The sequence below is a fragment of the Dendrobates tinctorius genome, unplaced genomic scaffold (assembly GCF_039654945.1).
Source record: "Dendrobates tinctorius isolate UK_male_01 unplaced genomic scaffold, ASM3965494v1 ptg000062l, whole genome shotgun sequence".
NCBI lineage: Eukaryota > Metazoa > Chordata > Amphibia > Anura > Dendrobatidae > Dendrobates > Dendrobates tinctorius.
Window position 1 is genome coordinate 23749801 of NW_027361730.1, and position 23779 is coordinate 23773579.

A 23779-nucleotide genomic window follows, 5' to 3' on the forward strand; every position below is an offset into this window, starting at 1 on the left:
GACCCTAACCCTTAACCAAACCATACTAAACCCTAACCCTGACCCAAAACCCAACCCTAACCCTGACCCTGACCCTAACCCTAACCCTAAACCCCCTTAACTAACCCTAACTCTAACTCAAACCCCTAAATTCCATGGTTAAAAAAAAAAAACGCATATGCAAAAAAACGCTTACATGAGCATGCCAGTGCGCACATATGCGCATCCATAGGCTATAATGGCCCTTTTTAGCGCAAAACGTGCGCATATGTGCGCATGCGCTTTTTTGCAGGGCCAAAAAATGCAACATGATGCGTCTGGAAAATCCAATCGCACACCCCAAAAAAACGCAGCGCATGAAAATCGCATACATGCGCTTACAAGCGCGCAAGTATGCGCACCCATGTTAAAGATAGGGGAAAAAACGCATGCGCAGGTTAGCGTTTTTTTCCAGCGCTAAAAAACGCAAATGTGAAACCAGCCTAAGACTGTGAATGTGGCTCTGGCCACTAAAGGGGAGCCAAAACACTGCAAATATTAACAAACAGATAATCAGAGATTACAAATTAGATGTCAGAGACAGAACACTCCCCGTCTGGCATCAACGGATGTCACTATCCTTTTTTTCTTAAGGCAACAATAGGACCAGTTCAGTGACCGGTCTGAAAAATGTCCTAGGTTCATTCCCTTTGGTCATCCTTAGTTCAACTTTGCAGACGTTACCATCCTTGCTCGGGAATGTTGCAGTAACTAGACCAAGTGGCCACTGGTTCCGGTGGACTTGGCAGTCTTTCACAAGGATGAGGTCTCCTATGCTCAGATTAGGCCTAGTAGATTGCCACTTCATCCGTGGCTGCAGGGTAGACAAATATTGCTTGCGCCACCTGTCCTAGAAAGTATTTTCAAGACTTTGTACCTGTCTCCATTGGCTCTTGTAGAGGTCCTTGGCGTCGAATCCTCCTGGAGGGGAACTGGACAGTTCTGTTTTCTGGGTGAGGAGAGTAGCTGGAGTCAATAACAAGGGTTCCTCGGGGTCGCTAGGGACTGGAACCAAGGGTCTTGGGTTGATTATAGCTGCGGCTTTTGCCATGAAGATGATTAGACTTTCGTGGGTAAGCCTCGCTGCTCCTTCTCGAAGAAGAATGGAGTCAAGAATTCTCCGTACTAGACCAATCATTCATTCCCAAGATTCACCCATGTGCGAAGAGTGAGGCGGGTTGAACGACAATGAGCAACCTTGGTCACTGAGGAACCTCTCAAGAGTCTTAAAGTCTAGATTTGAAGGTATTCCTAATTCTTTTGCTGCACCAATTTAGTACCTCTATCTGAACGTATAGTATATGCTTGATAGGACCACGGATGGCAATGAAACGTCTCAAACCACTGATGAAGCTTGAAATGTCAAGTGACTCAATGAGCTCTATGTAGACAGCTCTGATTGACTTACAGGTAAACATGATAGCCCAACGTTTACTATTGGCTTGACCGCCTCTCGTATGACTTGTAATAACTGACCAAGGCCCAAACACATTGAGACCAACGCTGGTAAAAGGTGGGTCTGGGCTGAGTCTATCTGCTGGTAGATCAGCCATCTTTTGGGTTTGAGTCGAACCACGAAGCTTACAGCAGGTAATGCAATTGTAGATGTCACTGCTGATGAGTTTCTTTGCACCGACAATCCACAGGCCAGCAGTTCTGATGGCTCCTTCTGTAAATATCTTCCTTGGTGCTTGACCAGATTGTGATAGTGTTGTACGATTAAGTAGGCAACATGACATTTTCCAGGAAGTATAAGAAGGAATTTCTCCTCAAACTCCATCTTAGCTTCTTTAAGTCAACCTCCTACTCTCAGCAGGCCGTTGTAGTCGATGAATGGGTCGAGTTTCCTCAAAACGCTGCTCACTGGTATTGGAACTTTGTTAATAAAACATTTGATTTCCGCAAAGTAGGTTTCTCTTTGAACAGTGAAGATGATGTGGTTTCTGGAGAATTCCAAGTCCGCGGTAACATAGGTATTTTTACAAAGATGCCAACCTTTATATTTTTCTGTGTCACAAGCTCTGGTGGTCCTGAATGAGCGAGCTATATGAATCAGGCAGGTGATGGCTTGAATAAGTGACTTACAATGTGAAAATTTGTCAGACCTGTGAGATCCAAGCTGGATAGCAGAGGTCATTGTATGAAGTGTAGACACCTGCTGGCAGATTTCAGCATCTGACCCCTCTCCTACTAGTTCAAAGGTGTCTGGAAAACATTCCTCAGTGTACAATAGTTTTGGTCCTGAGAGCCATGTTGTGCTTCCTAGTCGACTTGCGTCAACTGCTCTAGTTGCGTGATCTGCAGGATTCTGGTCTGTGAAAATGTGATGCCACTGTTTTGGATGAACTGATCTCCTAATTTGTAGCACTCTGTTATTGACATAGACTTGTCTAGTTTCATTGTGGAAGGAAGCTTTCCAAGCTCTGTAGCCTTCAGCTTGGTCAGTGAATTTCATGAGTCCCTTGGCAACCAGTTCACGTCGTGTGAAGAACTTAGCAAATTCTGTTGTGAACCGGTTGTCAGCAGAGCAGAGTATACTGGTGATGGGTCACCCTGATAGGGATGTGAGGTGCGTTCGCACCTGTTAGTGTCCTCTGGGTGGCGCCAGCCGGTGTCATTGCTTCGGTCTGACGTGCGATGTGTCAGCAAGGTGATTCACATTGGTTACCTGGTGAGGGGCAAGGTAGTCATTAGCAGAGCTGTTTTACTCCACGTTTTCCTGGAGCTGAGCCTCATGATGACTCTCACTCTATTCACTGGAGATGTTGTGTGCCTTCTCTAACTTAAGTTGCATCTCTTCTTCAGCAAAGCTTGCTCGCATTATGGCGGCTTCAGCATTTGCGCGGGCAATGGCGACCGCACTGCTGATGGATGTAGTCTTTGAGGAGACGAAAGTAGCAGAATTTGTCCTGTGTGATTTGTGGGACATGGTGTCTTGGGGGAATGCTTGGCTGTGCAGAGATTGCTGTAGCTGTATTAAGTCTCTGTGTCGGTGACTTGAATCTCACTAGCTGGATGGCTGCAGTTTCACTAGTTCCTACAAGTTGGATGGCTGTCTTTTCACTGAATTCCCACTATTGTCTGCCGCTTCACTGTTCTGTCCTGACTGAATGAAACAGACTATTGCAGCTATGCAGACAGCTAAACCGCTATACCGGGGTCCAATAAGGAGACTGTAGTTGAGTCTGTGCTTTTATTGAACTTGATGGTATAATGATGTGGTGAAACTGAAAAAAATATAATACACATAATCAGTACAGGGTACAACAGATATACAAATTATACATGACAAACATTGTGAATGAACATTTACACTGTAGTGGCTGACCAGGGAGCAGGACTGACTAAACCAGGCTGAAATTAGGACAAGAATTAGCTATAAAGAATATAAACACCTACCGGCAATGCAATTGCAAGGGGAAAGCAATGGGAGAGATCCTTCTCAGATACAGGCTGAAGGAAAATGGAAGGAAATCTACCATAATGCTTTGCAAAAGAAGGGAGGAGATTCAGACATTAAGAATGGGGAAAAAAAACCACGATAAGACTGAATGTGGCTCTGGCCACTAGAGGGAGCCAAACACTGCAAATATTAACAAACAGAGATTACAAATTAGATGTCGGAGACAGAACAGGAGGGTTCAAAAGACGCCCGGATATCTTTTGGAGTGTTTTGCCATCGTCTTTACTTAAATAAACACTTGCGGTTTATTTTATTACTCAATGGAGTGGAAAAAAGACAGTAAAAATTATGTCACAAAAACATGGTAAAACCCTCCCAAAAATGCCAACAGCCAAAACTGGGTGAAAAATGTTCAGAAAATGACACAAAAGATGCGTCAGAGTAAAAATCGGCCCAAGTTTTCTGAAGTGTCTTTTGCTTGAAGAACTTGTCTGGTTCACCTGAGTTAAAAAGATGTGTGCACATACCCTAATGGTTCACTTTATTTTTACTTGTTGCCTCCACTGAGCCCCTAGTGTCAGAGAGTCCAATCTGGCAGCTGTTATCAGCTTTAAGACTCTTAAGGTACTGTCACACTTAGCGATGTACCAGCGATCCCGACCAGCGATATGACGCGGTCAGGATCGCTGGTGCATCGCTAAGTGGTCGCTAGTGAGCTGCCACATAGGCAGATCTCACTAGCGACATCGCTGGGGACGGGGATCGCTACTTACCTGTCACACCAGGCGATCCTGCGTCCTCCCGCCCGGCTCCACGCGTCACTCGTCCTCACAGCAGGAAGCGCCACAGGAAGCTGACGACGAGAAACAGTCCTGAACGTTCTCGCGCGATCAGCGATAACCAGCGGGGGAGCCGGTCATAGGTAAGTATCACACACAGAGATATCGCTAGCAATGTCGCTATAACGTCACAAGTTATAGCGATATTGCTAGCGATATCTCTTAGTGTGACATGCCCTTAACTCATCTGCGAGGAAAACGGACCAGTGCAATTCGATAAAAAAATGGGATTGATCAGTGTGCAATATTAATCTAGGAGTCCCTGCTCATCTGCGATTTATTTATTTTCTCAGATTGAGATGAAAACAAAATCACAGCATGCTGCGACTGTCCTCGTGTCTCGGGCTAGACACTCGCCAACGCATGACAATAGGTGTGATTAAAAAAAATTGCACGGCACTTGGACCATGAGAGTGCCATTCAATTTCTAGACAGCCATGTCCTTTAAAAAGCCAGCAATTCATCTGCTGCGTGCAGTAAAATAGACAAAATAGAATAAACATATGCACATATATAAGTAGTACAGTGCCTGGGTAGCTTACTGTACATGTGATGTTTTTACTTACTAAATTATTTTCTGAAAAAAATGGAGTGGGATCTCCCGACATTTTATTAACCAGCAGAGGGAAAGCAGACAGCAGCTGGGGAAGATGTTTATAGCCTAGGAAGGGGGTAATACCCATGGAGCTTCCCAGACTATTAATATCAGCTCACAGATACTTAGAATTTCCTGGTTATTTAACTGGGTGGGTCCCTCAAAAAATGTTGTGTGGTCCCCCTATAATTAATAACCTGCAAAGGCTAGGCAGACAGCTGTGGGATGATATTAATAGCCTAAGAAGGGACCATGGTTATTGGCCCCCCTCCCAGACTGAAAACATCAGCTCATCCATAAAATGTGCCAAATTTGACACTTAGCCTCACTCTTCCCACTTGCCCTGGTGTGGTGGCAAGTGAGGTGATAGTTGGGGGGGTTGATGTCATCTCTGTACTGTCAGGTGACATCAAGCCCTGGGGTTAGTAAAGGAGATGCATCTATAAGATGCACCACTACTAACACCATAGTCATATTGTACAAAAACACACACCCAGAATAAAGTCCTTTAATTGAAGTAATGACACACCTTTAATGAATCTAAATTAACCCAAACCAGCTATACTCACATCAACGCCCAATCCACTGAAGACCATGTCTCCTGTAACAGAATTAAAATAATAAACAACCATATTCCTAACCTGTGGGGCGAGAAATAATAATCCATTTGTCCCACAATGCATCTAGCTCTGTTACATCTAGATTACAGGCTGCATTGTTGCATGATGCGACTATAGAGCCTGCCATTCAGCTGACACTGAGCTGTGCATGCTTACTCAGCTCAGTGCCTCACGGTTAACTCTTTTCACCTCACTTTCACCACGAGCGTGAGAAAGTCCTCACCCTCACTGTGCAGTCAGAAAGTTCCTGGAAAGTCACAGCCAATGAACTCTGTTCAACTCACTCCACGTCAGCGTGAGCGCCCTGGGAAAAGTTCTAACAGCACTCGTGCTGATGTCAGTAAGTTGAACTGAGTTCATCGGCTGTCACCTCCTAGGACCTTTCTGATGACACTGCAAGCGTGAACTTTCTTATGCTTGCGGTGAGTTCATTGAGGTGAAAGGAGTTCTGGACTAGGGTTAAATATGTGCTAACATATATTTTGATTTATATGTTTTCAGATGCACATTGTGCATTATAACTCTAAGTATGCCGATGTTCGCACAGCCATGGAGGTATCAGACGGGTTGGCTGTGCTTGGAATCCTCATAGAGGTGAGAAACCGTGCGCTTATTTTCTGTATATGTAAAAATTGTGAACAACCCACAGCTTATTATACATTCACTATATTTACACATATTTACAAAAAAATTTTCTAAATATTAAATTCCTTATATTGTTGGCCAACATTTACTTTTCTTGTTAACTGTTTGCTTCTGCTAGTGTATAGGCCAAATTCATTTAAAATGTGATAAAGGTATCGTCATTTCTACCTGGAGGTGTCACTGGTGTGTCAGAAGCAACAGACGGTCACTCTTCATCTGGTTGCAGAAGGTCTCTGCGTCTGGCATTGCAGACGCCTTCTTAATCCGTCTGACTTTTGGACCCAGTGACAACCTCCCTCCTGCTCTAATTGACACACCTGGACCTTGATGTTTATAAACTCCCAACCTGCTTCAGGTAGTCGCCGGTGATATTCACTTTTCTCCTTGTAAAGGGTTGGAGTGATAGCAATCGGGTATCTTCCACCCTGGTGCTGTTGGAGGATGTTTTGGTGTTACCTCTTTAAGTCTGTTCAAGATAAGCTTGTTCCTCCTTGTTTGTCTCCTTTCTGTTCTTTAATGTACAGTGGGGACTGACTCCTCCCCCCCTTCCCTATTCGAGGCCTAGCTCTAGGGATATACAGAGCTTAGATTCCTGCTCGGCGATTGGTGTGGAATCAATATAGGGATGGTAGGGGAGGCAGGGTGTTAATTAGATCTGCCTAGGGGTCTCCACTCCCCCTTTCCCTAGCATTTGGGCTTCCTCTCTTCCCCTCGTGTTGCACTTAGTCTTCCCACACTGTACGTGACAGGAGGTGGATGTAGGACCAAAACTGGGTCCCCTGCCAATTTTTTTCAGATTAAGAGAAAAGGTAATTCAGTAAATCAGCCTAAAAAACACTTGCATCTTCTGCCTATAACATATTGTACAGATTATAAGCTTGCGAGCAGGCCCCTCAATCCTCTTGGTATCTGCTGATTTATCGTTATTCTGTAATGTCTTTTATTGTCTGTACAAGTCCCCTCTAAAATGTAAAGTGCTGTGGAATATGTTGGCGATATAGAAATAAAATTATTATTACTGTCATGGAGTACCCAAATGCCATCCCACAGTGGTTCTCAACACTGGCCATTTGATGACTATACCTCATTGGTCAAATTTCTTTTTTTTTTTTTTTTCTAGATTGGCTCTTTCAATTCCGCATATGATAATATCATTTCTCAACTGACGCAGATCAAGTATAAAGGTGAGTAGGTTATATATATAATACACATAGTGTGTGTGTGTGTGTATGTATATACAGCTCTGGAAAAAATTAAGACACCACTTTAAAATGTTCAGTTTGTCTGATTTTTCTCTTTATATTTTTGAGTAAAATGTAAATTGTTCTTTTAGTCTATAAACTTCTGACATGTCTCCGAATTTCCAAGTAATAAATTTTGTATTTTTTTTCTGACATAGAAAAATGGTCAAAATAAAAAGAAAACCCCAGTGCTTTCAGACCTCAAATAATGCAAATAAAACAAGTTCATAATCATTTAGAAAAACAATACAAATGTTTTAACTCAGGAAGAGATCAGAAATCCAATATTTTGTGGAATAGCCATGATTTTTAAAAACGGCTTTCATGTGTCTTGGCATACTTGCCACCAGTCTTTCACACTGCTTCTGGTGCAAAAATGTAAACAGTTCTTCTTTGTTTAATAGCTTGTGACTATCCATCATCCTCTTGATTACATTCCAGAGGTTTTCAATGGGGTTCAGGTCTGGAAAATGGGCTGCCAATGACAGGGTTTTGATGTGGTGGTCTCTTAATTTGAGATATAATATATATTCCAGAAAGCAGTGGTCCCCAACCTCTCTGACCTTGAGAGCCATAGTCAGCTCTGAGAGAAGGTTGTGAGCCACATTAAGGTCTAAAAGAGTCACTTGCCACATCCTGCTCCTACCCCCTCACAGAAGCGAAACACAGAGCCTCCATTACTGGTATAATGACAGCCAAAGCTTTTCCACAAAAACCACACTGAGGCAGTATACCAAGATCCAGAGGTTACCACAATACCTCCATTCAGTATTCTTGCATCCATCACTTCCACCACACTGCTGCATCCAGCTTCAATCACCTCCACTGACAGGTAGTATCATCCGGTCTCCAAGTTACTGTGCTTAAATTATCTCCAAACTCCCAAGGCCACAATATGCACATTCAGATCTGCTCTTTTGTACAGGGCTGCTCACACAATTCACCATCTGGAGACCTGCTCTTCATAGTTGTTTGCTAGACCTGATGCTAATGCACCCAACTGGCAGACAGCCACGAGCCACAGGTTTTGTCATAAGAGACTGACTGTGGAAAACCAACCCTTTTCCCTGAAAACCAATACTAAATTGACAATATCCTAGTACATGGATGAGATGGTAAATGGCCAATAAGGATACAAGATAAAAAGCAAAAGAGCTATATAATGGCAAACCAAAAGATCAAATAGATAGTAAATAAATTTGTGAGTATAATAAAAATACCGTATCCTAAAAGGCGTGTGACCTAATGGTGCTACCCAAAGAGGATATGCAGTGAATAAGATGTGAGCCCCTCGTATTACGCCAGCAAGTGTGGCTTCATCAACACCCTTGATCTCATCCATGTATTTTGACATTGTCAGTTTAGTTTCTTGGTTTTTGCTTATGTTTTTTTGGTGGTGCGGGTCCATTTCCCTTTCTCAGATGTGTAGGGAAAGCCCTGTCACTCCAGGGCAGCAGGCAGGGAGAAGCCATCGGGAACACCTGTCCGACTAGTCTCCTTTGCAGCTTGGTCTTTTAGCATGTTTTACTCTGAAACGCCACAGCCAAACATACATGACTAAACCATGTAACTAATGTCTCATACATGCTGCACATCGATCAGGCAGCATGTTTCAGCTGGCAGTCTCCCTCTAAGATATACATGTTTGCTGAACAACTTTTGCATTACATTTTAATGTAAATACTATATTTTAAGTGTTTATAAAAAAAATTATCAGATCACCTAAGGAAAACCATTCCTTACAATTATTTTTGATGAACTTTTTTTTCTTTTTTTTTTTTTTTTTTACCTTACTATTAGATTTTTTTTTTTTTTAAATATTACCATTAATTGTGTTATGTAAGTCTCCTTTCTGCACTTTCTTCCTTTTAATTTAGGGCAGTCCTTTCAGATTCCAGGGTTTAATATCCGCTCTCTTGTCCCTGAAAACCTGGATGAGTATTATCGCTATGAAGGTTCTCTTACCACCCCACCCTGTAATCCCAGCGTATTGTGGTCTGTTTTCCGGAATCCCGTCTTCATTTCAGAGGAGCAGGTAACCTACAAAACTGTGAATCTCAGCAGATGCATGGATCTTTCATATTGGCATCATCTGTTCACTTATACAGACCCAAATCTCTTTCGGGTATCCTTCACTTTCCACCATGGGGGGAATTTACTAAGAGTAGGGATTCACGCGCCAGTGTCAAAGGCTGGTGCAAAGGGGCAAAAATTCATAAGATGCTTGCACAAATTCCTCTAGCACCAAATCTAGTGACTTTTTGATCTAAAAGAATAATAGTCCCCTCTTTATTTTCAGCATTCTTAAGTGCATTCATTTAGTGTTCTCTTTAAAAAAAAAAAAAAAAACTTAAAACTTTCTTTTTGTTACATTTTTGAACTAAAGAGATGCCACAAAGACAATACATGTAGCAAAAATGTTGTGTGTGAACACAGTTATACAGTATGTCGAAATAATATCACCCTCTGGGTGCAGCTCAACTGTCCCCCTCCAAATAGTTGACTTTCATATTAGTAATCATTCTCTTATGTCTGTTTTTTCCATGATTTTTTTCCACATACAATTTAAAAAAATAAGAAGAAAATTCAAAGTTCATCAATAGCTGCAATCAGGAGGGAAAGGTATCACTTCTTTTGAGGGCCCTTGTCTTTTATTCAATTCCTCAGTTGAACTTGATGGACATTGTCTTTTCTTTTTCAATCGTTCTAACTATATATCCATATGTAAGGGCTCATTCACACATCTGTATTATAACGTGTACGTATGTGTCCGTTTTTACCATCAGTGTGTCATCAGTATTTTTCGCAGATGGAAAAATAAATTATAATGCTTCTCCTATACTTTGTTAAATACATACATCCCATAGATGTTAAAGATGCAATCCGTGTGCTGTGTTTTTCACAGACCCATAGACTTGTATTGGCCCTTTTCATCTGTGCTGCTGGAAAAAATGGACATGTGTATGACACCATAGATTATAATGAGTACTTAAAAGGGTTGTCCGGGCTTTTCACATAATCTCAGTGCATATCTTGGCTGCAGAATGCTGACAATAAGTAATTTACTTTCTGTCACCAGTTTGCAGGGTTTCCAAGATATCATCTCTTGCTTGTAAAAAAAATGTCCAGGGGGTGTGTGTTCTGGCATTGAAATGAGAACTGGTCGTTTCCTCCTACTCTACTAAAAACCTGCCTTCTAAAGCAACAACCCCACCCTCCATAGCAACAGGCCCTCCCTGTCCACATGAACAAGCCCTCCTCACACAGTAACAAATCCTCCCCCTCTAGCAGCCTCAGTGCAGAGAGCAGAACCACATGTGTATGAATTGCACCAATGGCAGATGTCTGGGTTAATAAAGTAAAGTATTGAGCATCTTGGATTTAAAAAAAAAATTAAACTTAGATTTCTCTGAGACCCCGGGCTCATGTATAGCACAAAAAGGAACACAGGTAACCTTACATTTATTACTAATGCAATGGAATGGATCACGTCTGTCAGAAAAGGGTTAACTCAACTGTTTATTTCATCAGTTGTTTATTCTTCAAGCTTAGGATGGGTGGTCTTTAAACTGGAAATGCATGACAACTCTATTTTTTTTCAAGACTGTGTTTTGATATGGAAGGTTTTATAGTCATGTCTGTCTGGTTAAAGATTTTAAACATGAAGAGCTTTTGATAAAAAATAATTTGAGGGTAAAAAGATATGAAGAAGAAAAAATTAAACTTTTAGCCTAAAAACTTACGCCCCTGTAACTTGCGCTCAGATCAAAACACGCGTCGGGGTGAGGGGGAATAACCAGACCATTAGCTCCATTGCGGTCCAAGTACTTAAGGTATTACGGCTTTCCATTATGTATTTTACATTACATTGATGCTGTTGGCCGGGCTGAGTTCAGCCTCCAGGTGTATTTTTTAATGTGCAGATTTGCTTAAGGGATGCTGTAGTCAACCATTCACCTTAACCACTTTCAATACTGCGGTACTAGCAGGTACGCAGGATGCAGTGACGAGTCGTGAGACGGTTTGGTGTTTTTATAATAACGTTTATGGGCCTAGAGGTGACTTTCCTCAGGCTCGGCCTGACCAGCAAAAAGGGGGAACACGGGTTGCCCTCGCAGGTGCTCAATACACATAAACACAAACGATAGAACACGACTACTTCCGGCAATAGCCGGTCACTATAGGGCCGTGGTACGGCCGACTACGGGTCCTTAATCATAAAGTCAACTTAGCCGTTCAGATGTTCCTCGCCGTTCAGGTTGGTGGTCTTTCGACGTAGTAGTTGCTGGGCCCAGTTGCTGAGACGATGGCGAAGTCTTCGCGCGCTCCGGCGCACTGATGACACTGGAGCCCCACAGGCTCCGGCGGGGTCCTTGGACGATTGCGCCGCAGCCCCCGGCTTGGGGCAAGCGGCAGCGATGGGTGGTGGCGGGTGACAGGTCACCTGCGCAGCTAACGGCTGCGACGGGGAGTCCGCGGTCAGCAGAGGCCCGGCCCTTGCCGCGGACCGGAGCGGGACAGTGATGGCGGCCAGCGGTGCTGTACTTGCCGCGGCCACTCGTGAGGACAGGGCGGCTGCCGGCGGCGGGGAACAGGCCGCCGACGCAGGTCCAGGCGGGACGGCAGCTGCCACGGGTGACCGCGAGCAGGTCGCAGCCGTGGGCTGAGGGGAATCGGCAGCAGCCGCGGGTTGAACTGTGGCCGCGGGCTGGAGCGGGGCAGCAAGTCCCAGATAGTTGCCTCGGTGAGCGTCCTCCCTCGCACTGGTGAGTCGCTCTCCCTTGCAGCAGCTTCCACTGTCTCCTGCTCTCTCTGTGTCGGTCTGCTGACTCATTGCCCCGGGAATTCCCCACCTTCTTTATATTGGTCCCTCCCCCAACCCATCTGTCTGTCACAGTGGTCCGTCCCTGAATCCTGTCCCCCGGGGACAGTTTCCCCCGGAACCCAGATGACGGCTCCCATGGTTCCGGCCCGGGCACTCGACGGGGGCCATTCCTCCCACACTCCCCCACCCTGTATGCGAGCGCCAGTCCTCGGGTGAGGGTTTTTGTAGACTCGGGCTAGTCTTTCGGGACGCCAGTCCTTGTCGCCATACGAACTGGTCCTGTTCATAACGTTCAGGGGGTTTGCCAGCTGTTGACCACTCGGAGCGTCGAAGCTCGGGTATCGTGGAGTCTTCTGGGGTGGTGGAGGGTGGTCGCATAGTGGGTTCTGGTGGGATGTCCGGGTCTACTGGAGTGCCACTACTGGGGTGACCCACAGATGTGACGGGGGAGTCCTCTTCGTCATCCAGGTCCCAGACTGTGGGTAGGGGGTCGGGGACCTGGGGGGGTCGGTTCGAGCCGCAGGAGATCGGTAGACGTACAAGGTCGTAACATGTTGTGGTGCACAACTCGAGTGAGAGGCGCGTTGTCTCCTTCTGATAGTATTTCGTACACAGGCCCGTCTGGGCTTATTCAGCGCAACACTCGGTACAGATTCACCTCCCACCGTGGCTCTAACTTGTTTTGGGGACGTTGATCAAGTACGAGGACCCGATCCCCAGTCTGAAAGTCAATGGGTGGGAGCAGTGCTCCCCCCTGGTGTTCTAGATCCTGAAGTTTTGTGTGGACGATATGGTGAAGGGTCTGCAGCCGCTGTCGGTGGTTTCGGACCCACGAGGATACCCCGGTCCAGGGTAGGGGCTCCTCCGGGTTCAACTCCACCTCCGTAATTCCTTTGCCTTCCCGTCCGAACAACAATGAGTAGGGGGTGTAACCAGTCACTCGATGCACCCAATTGTTGTATACCCACACCAGCTCGAGGACATATTCAGGCCAGCGGGCCTTGCGGTCGCTCTCTAGAGTATGCAGCATTTGGATTAGCGTGCGATTGAATCGTTCGCAGGCGCCGTTTCCCTGCGGGTGGTATGGCGTAGTCCGTGACTTATCGATGCCGTAAAGAAGGTGTAGCTCTTCCATGACTAGGAAGCATGCTCCTTGGTCCGAATGTATCCGTTGTGGACAGCCGTACACTTGAATAAAGTTCTTACAAATTGCATAGGTGGCCGACTCCGCTGTTTGGTCTCAAGTGGGGGTGACCACGGCGAATTTGGTGAAATGGTCCACCATAACGAGACAATGTTCATACCCCTGATAGGCCGGACCTATAGTCAGTCCACCGTAAGAAGCTCCAGAGGGGCTGATGTTACGATAGTTTGCACCGGGGCTTGTTGCGCGGGGGGTTTAGTTTAGCGAGCTCGCACGGGCGGGAGGTTCGACAAACTTCTACAGCAGCGTGCAAGCGTGGGTGGTATGCTATCTGCTGCAACCATTGTAAAGTCTTTTGAGCCCCAAAATGAGCTCCCTTCTCGTGGGCTTCCCGGGCCAGTTGGTTGAGATGGGCTCCCGGCACGATCACCTGCCATATCGTAGCCGACGTGGTTCGTGACACGGCTTTTCGATACAAAAGTCCCTTTTTGATGATTAGTCTTTCCCACTGGTGCAACATTAGCAACATATCTTGGGTTAAAGCCTGTCTCTGTGAGCCCGTGGGCAATTTACCGGTGGCCACCCATCGGCGCAGGAGTCCAACTTCTGTATCTTCCTGTTGCTGCTGAATCCATTTGTCACAGGGCTGCTCCAGCATCCCTCCTAGGAGCCATGGATGAGGCACTTCCTGCGTGTTGACTGTAGGCGCGACGGGGGTGAGGGTGAATGGCGTCTCGTCTGTTTCTAATTCGTTGTCTCGACTTCGCCCTGGGGTGGTGTGTCGGATTCTGGAGAGCGCGTCGGAGTGCACGTTTTCAGCACCCCATTTGTATATGATCTTATACTTGAATTTGGCCATCCGAGCCACCCACCACTGCTCCAGAGCCCCCAGTTTGGCATTCTCCAAATGGGCTAACGGGTTGTTATCGGTCCGCACTACTACTTCGGAGCCCGCCAGGTACTCTGCGAATCGCTCCGTCATTGCCCACACTACGGCGAGGAGCTCGAGCTTAAAGGAGCTGTAATTGTCTGGGTTACGTTCTGAGTCGTGCAGTGACCGGCTACCATAGGCGATCACTTTCTCCCGGCCGTCCTGCACCTGTGACAACACAGCTCCTAGTCCCTGAAGGCTCCCGTCGGTATGTAGGATGAACGGTTGCGAGAAATCCGCATATGCCCATACCGGGGCGTCCGAGAGCGCAGCCTTAAGATCTTGAAACACATCCTCTTGTGGTTGCTGCCACTGGATCTTCCGACTATTCACCCCGGCGGGAGCCCCCTTCAGCAGGTCCTGCAGGGCTTGAGCTCGGCGTGCAAAATTTTTCACGAACCGACAGTAGTAGCCGGCGAACCCCAAGAAGGCCCACACGTCCTTCACCGTCTTGGGGGTAGGCCACCCCTGGACGGCAGCGACCTTTTCCAGGGATGGTCGGACGCCCTCCGCCGAGATGGTATGCCCCAGGTACTCGATTTGGGTGCGGAACAGGTGGCATTTCTGGGGCTTTACCTTTTAACCTGTACATCTGCAACCAGCCAAGCACCTGCCCCAACTGCTTCAGATGGTCCTCGAACGTGGCGGAGTAGATGATAATATTGTCCAAGTATATCAACGTGGCTTCAAAGTTGAGGTCTCCTAGACACCGCTCCATCAACCGCTGGAAAGTTCCTGGGGCGTTGGCCAGCCCAAACGGCATCCGATTGAACTCGAACAGTCCCATGGGAAGGATGAATGCCGTCTTGGCCCTGTCTTCCTCCGACATCAGCACCTGCCAGTACCCACTGGCCATGTCAAGGGTTGAAAAGTACGTTGCGTTCCCCAGGGCGGACAGAGACTCTTCTATGCGGGGCAGTGGATACGAATCCTTGATGGTGCAGGCGTTCAACTTCCGATAATCCACGCAAAAACGCAAAGTGCCATCTTTCTTCCAAACCAGGACAATAGGGGCCGCCCAAGGGCTTTGGCTCTCTCGTATGACCCCCTTCCGAAGCATTTGGGCTAACAGAGTTTTCACTTCCTGGTATAGCTGTGGTGGTATTTGCCGATATCGCTCCCTGATGGGGGCCGCTCCTGCCGTGGGGCTCCCATGCGTGATGGCCGTGGTACACCTGAAGTTGTCCTCGTGGCTGGCGAAGATACTGTAAAATTGTCAGAGAAGTGTCTCTACCTGGAGAATTTGGGCTGGCGCTAGGCCGGAAAGTCTGGCCTGCATTCTCTCCAGGATGGCTTGACCTTTCTCCTGGGTCGAGGATACGGCAGTCTGTTGGGTTCGTACCGTTACTGCCCATTGATTTTCGGGCTGCACCTTCAACTGGACCGCGGGGTCCGGCAGCATCTACTCCAATGGTCGTACTAGTTTGGTCATTTTGGCCCGGGGCTTCAGAGCGATATCCTGATCTTCCAGGTTGACACAATGTACCAAAACAGTCCCCTTCCGCACTGTGGCCAGGGAGCAGGCCACTAGGATGCCAGGGTGCAGGCGCTCCGCGTAACATGGTTCCACCTGCACCTCCACGCCCTCCAGTGGTATCGGAGCGCGGATCGGCAGAGCTACCACCGTCTGCACCGGAGGAAGCACGAGCGGGGGGCTCGCCGGCACGATGACCTTGCCCAGCGCCTCACCCTCCTGACATTCCTGGAGCACTCGCGCCTCTCATATAAACCGCTCGAAGACCTGCCCCTGGGCCGTGCGAGAACCCCAGTGGCTCAGAGTCTCTTGTGTGGGTTCATTGAGGAGGAGGTGGCTGAACTCTCGTAGTACGTTCATACCCAGAATAACCTGATGTTAGCGGTTTGTGCCTCCCTGGGTCAGGACCACTCCCCGGTGGCCGAGTGATTTGCCGCTTATTGAAATCTGCATCCAGGCTACTCCGACGACAGGTACTGGTAGCTGGTTGGCGGATACCAACTTTATCACTGTCCCCCACTGAGGTCTCACTGCTTCGGGAAAATGTTGCCAAAAATGAGTCTCTGGCATGGTCGTAACTTGCGATCCCGTATCTACTAGGCATCGCACGGCCTTTTATCTCTGCCCATACCACTGGGCACCGCGCGACCAGGTCTTCGTGACTTCCTCCACCCCGTGTGATAAGCTCCAGCTCGGGGCGGCGTCCCCCCCGGCTCAGGGTCCTCTGCTCCTCTTGGCCAGCGGGGCAGGTTCCCCCTGGAACGTGGGCACTCTCAGGCGGAGCGTCCCAATTTTCCACTATCGCAACAGGCAAATGGTCGTGGGGACCAACTTTGGTGGGGGCTACGATGGTTCATGCCTCCTTCACCCGGCCCTGGCCGACTCCTTGTGGCTGCTCTTTTGGCTTCGACCAGTTCACCCTTAATACTCTGCATCTCTTGCTTCAGCTCTCGTACCCAGTGGGGTTCGCTCAGGGCGTTTACGGATGCTTCGATAGTCCGAGCCATCCCCGCGGGAACCATCACCTCTTGCTCCTGCTCCCGAACCCGTGCCTCCTTTCCTATCTCTGAAAAGGTCAGACGTGGGTCCACTCGCACCCGCTCTCGCAAAGCCTGTCTTGTCAGGGTGTCTCGTAACCCAGACACTAACAGGTCACGTAATGTTACGTCCACGGTCCCCACGCCGACTCCATCCTTCCTTTCAATGGCTAAAAACAGTTCCTGCAAAACATTCATATACTGGGTCACTGTTTCCCCCTCTTTCTGCATGCGTCCAAACATCTGGGTTCTCAGTTCCACATCGGTCGGGTCCCCATAGGCCTCTTCTAAGATCTGTAACACCCGGACGAAGGTATTGCGCTGCCCCCGGGGCCTCAACATTACGGTATCCCGGGCTTCCCCGTCCAATGCCATCAGGGCCACTTCTGCCTCTAGGTCAGGGGTAAGCGGTTGCATCCTGAATAACCCACGCATTCGCTCCGTCCAGTTCCACAGCATAGTATTGCTGCCGGAGAACCTGGGTAGATTGCTTAGCATGGCCCCCAAAGAAATGCTGGGACGGTGCCCTCGTTGTCCGCGCTCGGAGACTGCATCCTGCCGACTACGCCAAATGTGGTACTAGCAGGTACGCAGGATGCAGTGACGAGTCGCGAGACGGTTTGGTGTTTTTATAATAACGTTTATGGGCCTAGAGGTGACTTTCCTCAGGCTCGGCCTGACCGGCAAAAAAGGGAACACGGGTTGCCCTCGCAGGGGCTCAATACAAATAAACACAAACGATAGAACACGACTACTTCTGGCAATAGCCGATTACTATAGAGCCGCGGTACGGCCGACTACGGGTCCTTAATCATAAAGTCAACTTAGTTGTTCAGATGTCCCTCGCCGTTCGGGTTGATGGTCTTTCGGTGTAGTAGTTGCTGGGCCCAGTTGCTGAGACGATGGCGAAGTCTTCCCACGCTCCGGTGCACTGATGACACTGGAGCCCCACAGGCTCCGGCAGGGTCCTTGGACGATTGGGCCGCAGTCCCCGGCTTGAGGCAAGCGGCAGCGATAGGTGGTGGCGGGTGACAGGCCACCTGCGCAGCTAACGGCTGCGACGGGGAGTCCGCGGTCAGCAGAGGCCCGGCCCTTGCCGCGGACCGGAGTGGGACAGTGATGGCCGCCGGAGGTGTTGTACTTGCCGTGGCCACTCGTGAGGACAGGGCGGCGGGGAACAGGCCGCCAACGCGGGCTAAGGCGGGACGGCAGCAGCGGCGGGTGACCACTGTCTCCTGCTCTCTCTGTGTCGGTCTGCTGACTCATCGCCCCGGGAATTCCCCACCTTCTTTATATTGGTCCCTCCCCCAGCCCAACTGTCTGTCACAGTGTTCCGTCCCTGAATCCTGTCCCCCGGGGACAGTTTCCCCCGGAACCCAGATGACGGCTCCCATGGTTCCGGCCCGGGCACTCGACGGGGGCCGTTCCTCCCACAATACCTTATCCTTTTGGCCGCATTTTCTCATAGCTTTCTTGATATCATATTGCGCTTGTTCCTGTATAGGTTATTTTCCCCATTATGTACTTATTGATTTAATCTGTTTTGTTTTTTGCATTCATTTATTTATAATACTCTGCTCATGATTGTCACTTCAAAACAAGGCTCTAGTGTAGGTTTTACATTTATCTCTAGTATTACATCTGTTGGATAGTGCTGGGGTTCCCCCTACAGGGTATTTTGCGCATGACTGTTTTGATTCTTTTATTATTCTCTGAATTTTATTTTATTGAATATTTACAAAATAAGTTTATACATGGATCTCTTCGTTTTGCTATTTGTTTTTTAGCCTAAAAACTTCTCTGTCTTGTAGCTTCTCTTGTTAGAGACGGCCCTGTACTGCACAGAACGAAACAGCTCCTCTCCTGTAGAGATGATTGATAACTACAGAAGGTTACAGCAGGAAGGAGACCGACGGGTGTCTGTCTCTTTTCGGGAAGGTAAAATTTGATTTATAAAGTCCAAGAATTCATGAAAAAATTATAATCAAGAATATTCTTATGACAAGCTCTCTTCCTCTAGGTATTATTCTTGCAGTCACATTGGCCTGTCTGCTTGGAACTCTCATCATCACTGCAATCACCTGTTGGCTGTTTCGGCGGAAAAAACAGTAATTATCATTTTTTTAATATGTTGTATTGTGTTATAAAACAGACATAATAATTTAGAGCCTGTCCATGACCAAACTTTTCTTATTCTGGGCAAACAAAAGGTGCTAGCATCTTGGCATGTCACCTTGCACATATTTGTATCAGGTTCACAATGACGGCCATGGTGGCCCTCAGCAAGCTTTTTGACCACTTTAAATAATAAGCAAATGTTGGTAAATGTGGCTGATCTTCAGTACGTGACATGACCACTGGCCAATGGTGACGCCATTTATGAAAAATGGACAGAGGGCTGAAGTTCCAAGGTGGTAGTGATACAATTTTTACATGGCTACTAGTTAGCAGTGACTTGTGTGTTACTGAAGAATGTGAAGTATAGATCTACCAAAGCAATCCCCCAATAACTAACACTCAAGCATACTTGATATAACTATCTGCATGTCTATGTTTGATAGCTTTGCTTTTTCTTTGACAATGGTTTTATACATTGCAGGGCAAAAAACGCCAAGAAAGTTGTGTATACACCTGCTGTGCCCATGTTGGAAACCACATCCAAAGTATGACAGCCGGCTGCCGCCTACAACCCGTACGACAGATCTTCATAGAAATTCTCTTCTATACCTGACCGGTGAACATGATTTGATCCACCTTTTTGTATTTATCACCTCTACCATTTATTTCATGCACAGACACTTGAATGTAAGCTTAGCGTTCATAGCAGTCTAGTAGCACTGGATGATTGGATGATGGAATCGAAATGACTTAATAGCCCATTTCTTGGCATAACACAAATGCTGGTTGACAATTGTACCTTTGTTAATGGGACTCTAAATCAGTGTCTATTGTTCTTTCTAGTTTTCTGCTGCCCAGTGATTTACTGACATATTTTTCATTTTGCCAATGAATACTTGAACCTAAAGATATGGAAAGAATCCAGTGTCTTCCACTGGTCCTCGCTGATGAGATGTTCCTCATTCCTGCCTGAAGCAGGAGGTCTGATCGCAGCTTGTTTCTCAGACCTTTTGGATTTCGGAGCCATGACGCTCTCCTTTTGCATTTGCAATTATTTTTTCATGTCTTCTCTAGTCTGTTCTTTTACTCTTATGAAATGATAGTTCATAGACAATGTAGCTATAACGTTTCTACATGGACATTTTAATGCTGCTGAATTGCTTTTAATTTATATTCTCAATGTCCACATGTTTCCTCCACTTTTAATATTTTCTCAAAACATGAGTGTAAATATCAATTGCCACCTAGAATTGCTTAATATTCCATTTTAAAGGGAAACTGTCGTAAGACTTTCTGCTGCTTGAACTAAGGGCAGCATGGAACAGTAACTGACTCCTTGGTTATAAACACTTATGTATTACTCCAAAATGCTACCACGTCTCATGGAAAACATAGGACTCGATTTATGAAGGAGCTTTGCTACTTTACTTTTCTGGAGTAAAACACATTCAAATGTCACAGGTTTTGCAAAACTCCAAGTTGTGCAGAAACTTTGCAACTTTTGGCATTTTTACACAAATCCAAGCCATCTTTGTTCAGTCCAATGTTTTCTATGCTCCCATAGGTGAGTGGCATCTGATTTCAGAGTGAAAACACAGGAGGCTGCAATTTTTTTTTTTCACAGACAGATTCTGTAAGTGGGGAAAAAAAAATCGGTCCTCAGCATTGGTCAGAGTTCTATCCGGAAAAAAAATAACACTCGTCTGATTTATATGCTTGTGTGACCCTGGCGTAAAGCATAGCATTTGTAACCAGGGATTCTGCCCTGTTTCATACTACCTTGTCAACATAAATCTCTTGCCAGATTACTCAGTATGTGATTAGTCTCTTGTAATATAGCATGATTTAATGACACGGGGCTGCGTGTTGTACTGTAGAACATTAGCTTTACACTGTGAAAATCACTATTCCGTTTGACATGAACGTACAGAATAGAATTCAGACCTGTAGAAAACTTTTGGAATATCCAAGACATTTAGAGGTGAACTGATGCTTCATTTATTGTCACATACAGTATATGTCATGTGTGCAGAACACAGACTCTTTTTTAATCAGTATTTTTCCACTTTCCATTATTTCTCTGTGCTCTTTTGGCCTCTGTGAGGAGTTGCACATTTTTTTCCCTACCCAAATATAGAACAGACTACAAATGCTTTAACTTTCTCAGTGTTTCTTCTCAAATTCTACATAACTATGTATTGAGCCAAGCTTGCTGTGCATGTATCTGAAAAGAAGGTGTCACTCCCATACAGTATTGCAAGATCTGACCTCTAGTTACCATATTTGATGTAATTGTAATATCATCTGTCTTTTAATTTTAAATGCCTTGGAATGCATATTTTATTAATCTGTAATTAGTATATTAAAATATTTTTCATCTAAAACAAAAAAATGGTTGATGTAATTTTTAAAAAAGGTATTGCTTGACCTTTTTAGATGCCATATAAAAACGTCACCTGATTTCACTACTCAACAGGCAAAAATTTGCATTTAACCGTAGTCTGCTGAGCATCACCAAAGTGCAGAAATTAAATGTACTGCAATGAATTAGACAAGAATTGAACCAGAAGGGAGCTGAAGGTAACTGACTACATAGTCACAGTAAACAATGATTCTGTTTGTTTTCACTCTCACCGCTATAGTCCTACACTTCCTACTAACCCCTGTAATCCCTACACCTAGTAATCAACTGGTCATATCTCCCGTCATCTCTCCATCCATCTCACCTCCTCCTCCAGAACTGTTCCTGAACATAAAATCCTGTGTCTCCAAACACAGAGAACCACCTCATGCCCTCTCCTGCTCCCACCTACTAACACTGTCTCTGCTTCTCGTAACTGCCAGCGATATCTCTACAAATCCTGCTCCTCCTCACCATATCACCAAAGTCACTTCTACCTCTCATCCACGATCTGTCAAAAATTTCCCCAACCTTTTTAACTTTATACCCATTCACCCTCTAACAGAAGCTCTATGGAACGCTTGCTCTGTCTGCAGCAAACTTTTAGACATACATAATCATTTCATTACTAGCAAACTTTCCTTCCTCAGCATAACCTGGCTCACCCCCTCTGACACAGCCTCTCCAGCTGCACTTTCTTATGGTGGATTCTGTCTTTCTCACACACCCCGCATCAGCAACAAGCATGGTGGAGGAATTGGTTTTCTCCTGTCAGATAACTTCACCCAAAATACACTGCTACGCTTCTTCTTCTTTTGAGGTGCCCATCTACTCCCCCATCAACCTCCAACTGGCTGTCATTTACCACCCCTCAGGGCCAGCCACTGCCTTCTTCGACCACTTTAACACCTGGCTACTTAATTTCCATTCCTCTGACATCCCCACTATCATCATGGGTCACTTCAACATCCCATTGACACTTACCACGCAACTGTCTCTAAACTTCTACCTCTCACTTCCTCCTTCGGCCTCACTCAATGGTCTTCCACAGCCACTAGCAAAGAGGGCCACACATTGGACCTTATCTTCACCAGCTTCTGCTCCCTATCTAACCTTTCTAACTTGCCTCTCCCTCTTTCTGACCACAACTTACTTACATTCTCTTCCTTCTCCTCTACAAGTGCGCAATTCCCACTCCACAAACTTGCACACCCTCGTGGAAATCTCAAACACCTTGATTTACATTCACTCTCTGAATCCCTTCTCCCTCTTGTAGACATAAGTTCCTTACACAATGCAGACGCTGCTGCCGTTTTATATAACACCACAACAGCTGCAGCTCTTGAATCGGACGCCCCACACACCTACCAAAGCTCGCACAATCAACAGGCAACCCTGGCACATAAGCCTAACTAAAGAACTGAGGTGGGCTTCAATGGTTGCTGAGTAAAGATCTCATTGCAATGAGCACTTCATTATATTCAAACAGTCCCTCACTACTTTCAAGTCCACACTCACTGCCGCAAAACAACCCTATGGCTGAGTTCACACGTGGCGTTTTTTTCGCGTTTCCGCGGCGGTTTTAACCGCGCGATTTTGCCGCGAAAACGCAAAAAATAAGCATCCCATGCATTCCTATGGGATTCCGCAATGCTGTGCTAATGCTGCGGTTTTTACCGCGGCGGAATCGCTTCGCGGTAAAAACCGCAGCATGCTCATTAATTTGCGGAATCGCGGCGATCCCGCACCCATAGGAATGCATTGTTCCGCTTACTTCCCGCATGTGGCTGTGCACACCATGCGGAAAGTAAGCAGAACATTTGCGGATGGTACCCACGGTCCGGAGGAGAGGAGACTGTCCTCCGGGCTTTGGGTACCATATCCCTGTAAAAAATAGAATTTAAAAATAAAAAATATTGTTATTCTCACCCTCCGACGTCCCGCGCAGTCTTCCCGCTTCTCTTCACGCTTTCGTTCCCAGTAATCCTTTGCGAAAATGCCCGTGAGGGCGTCCGATCTCGCGGGATCGCGAAGTCTCGCGGTCATTCGCAAGACGTCATCGCGAATTACCGCGAGACGTCGCGATCCCGCGAGAACTGACGTCATCGCGGCCATTTTCGCAAAGGATTACTGGGAACGCCTGCGCGGGACGTCGGAAGGTAAGAATAACACCGTTTTTTATTTTTTTTAACATTCTATCTTTTACTACTGATGCTGCATAGGCGGCCTCAGTAGTAAAAAGTTGGTCACACTTGTCAAACACTATGTTTGACGAGTGTGACCAACCTGTCAATCAGTTCTCCAAGCGATGCTACAGATCGCTTGGAAAACGCTAGCATTTTGCAAGCTAAATACGCTTGCAAAATGCTAGTTTTTCCGCGGGAAAATCGCGGGAATTTAAAATGCGATTTTCCCGCGGACTGGAATTCCGGAATTCTCGCGGTAATTTCCGCGAGAGTTCCGGTACGTGTGCACATAGCCTAATTCT

The 23779-nt window shown here is 46.5% G+C and overlaps 1 protein-coding gene across 1 annotated transcript in view; it reads left to right on the top strand.

The window, feature by feature from the left end:
• CA12 (carbonic anhydrase 12) overlaps nucleotides 1–21282 on the top strand; it is a 41956-nt gene extending 20674 nt beyond the window's left edge. Inside the window, exons 5-10 of the mRNA XM_073579389.1 lie at nucleotides 5977–6069; nucleotides 7241–7304; nucleotides 9239–9396; nucleotides 18584–18710; nucleotides 18793–18880; nucleotides 19372–21282. Of these exons, the coding sequence (XP_073435490.1) occupies nucleotides 5977–6069; nucleotides 7241–7304; nucleotides 9239–9396; nucleotides 18584–18710; nucleotides 18793–18880; nucleotides 19372–19441 (600 nt within the window). The 3' untranslated portion in view covers nucleotides 19442–21282. The remainder of the gene's footprint in view (nucleotides 1–5976; nucleotides 6070–7240; nucleotides 7305–9238; nucleotides 9397–18583; nucleotides 18711–18792; nucleotides 18881–19371) is intronic.
• Nucleotides 21283–23779: the final 2497 nt, after the last annotated feature.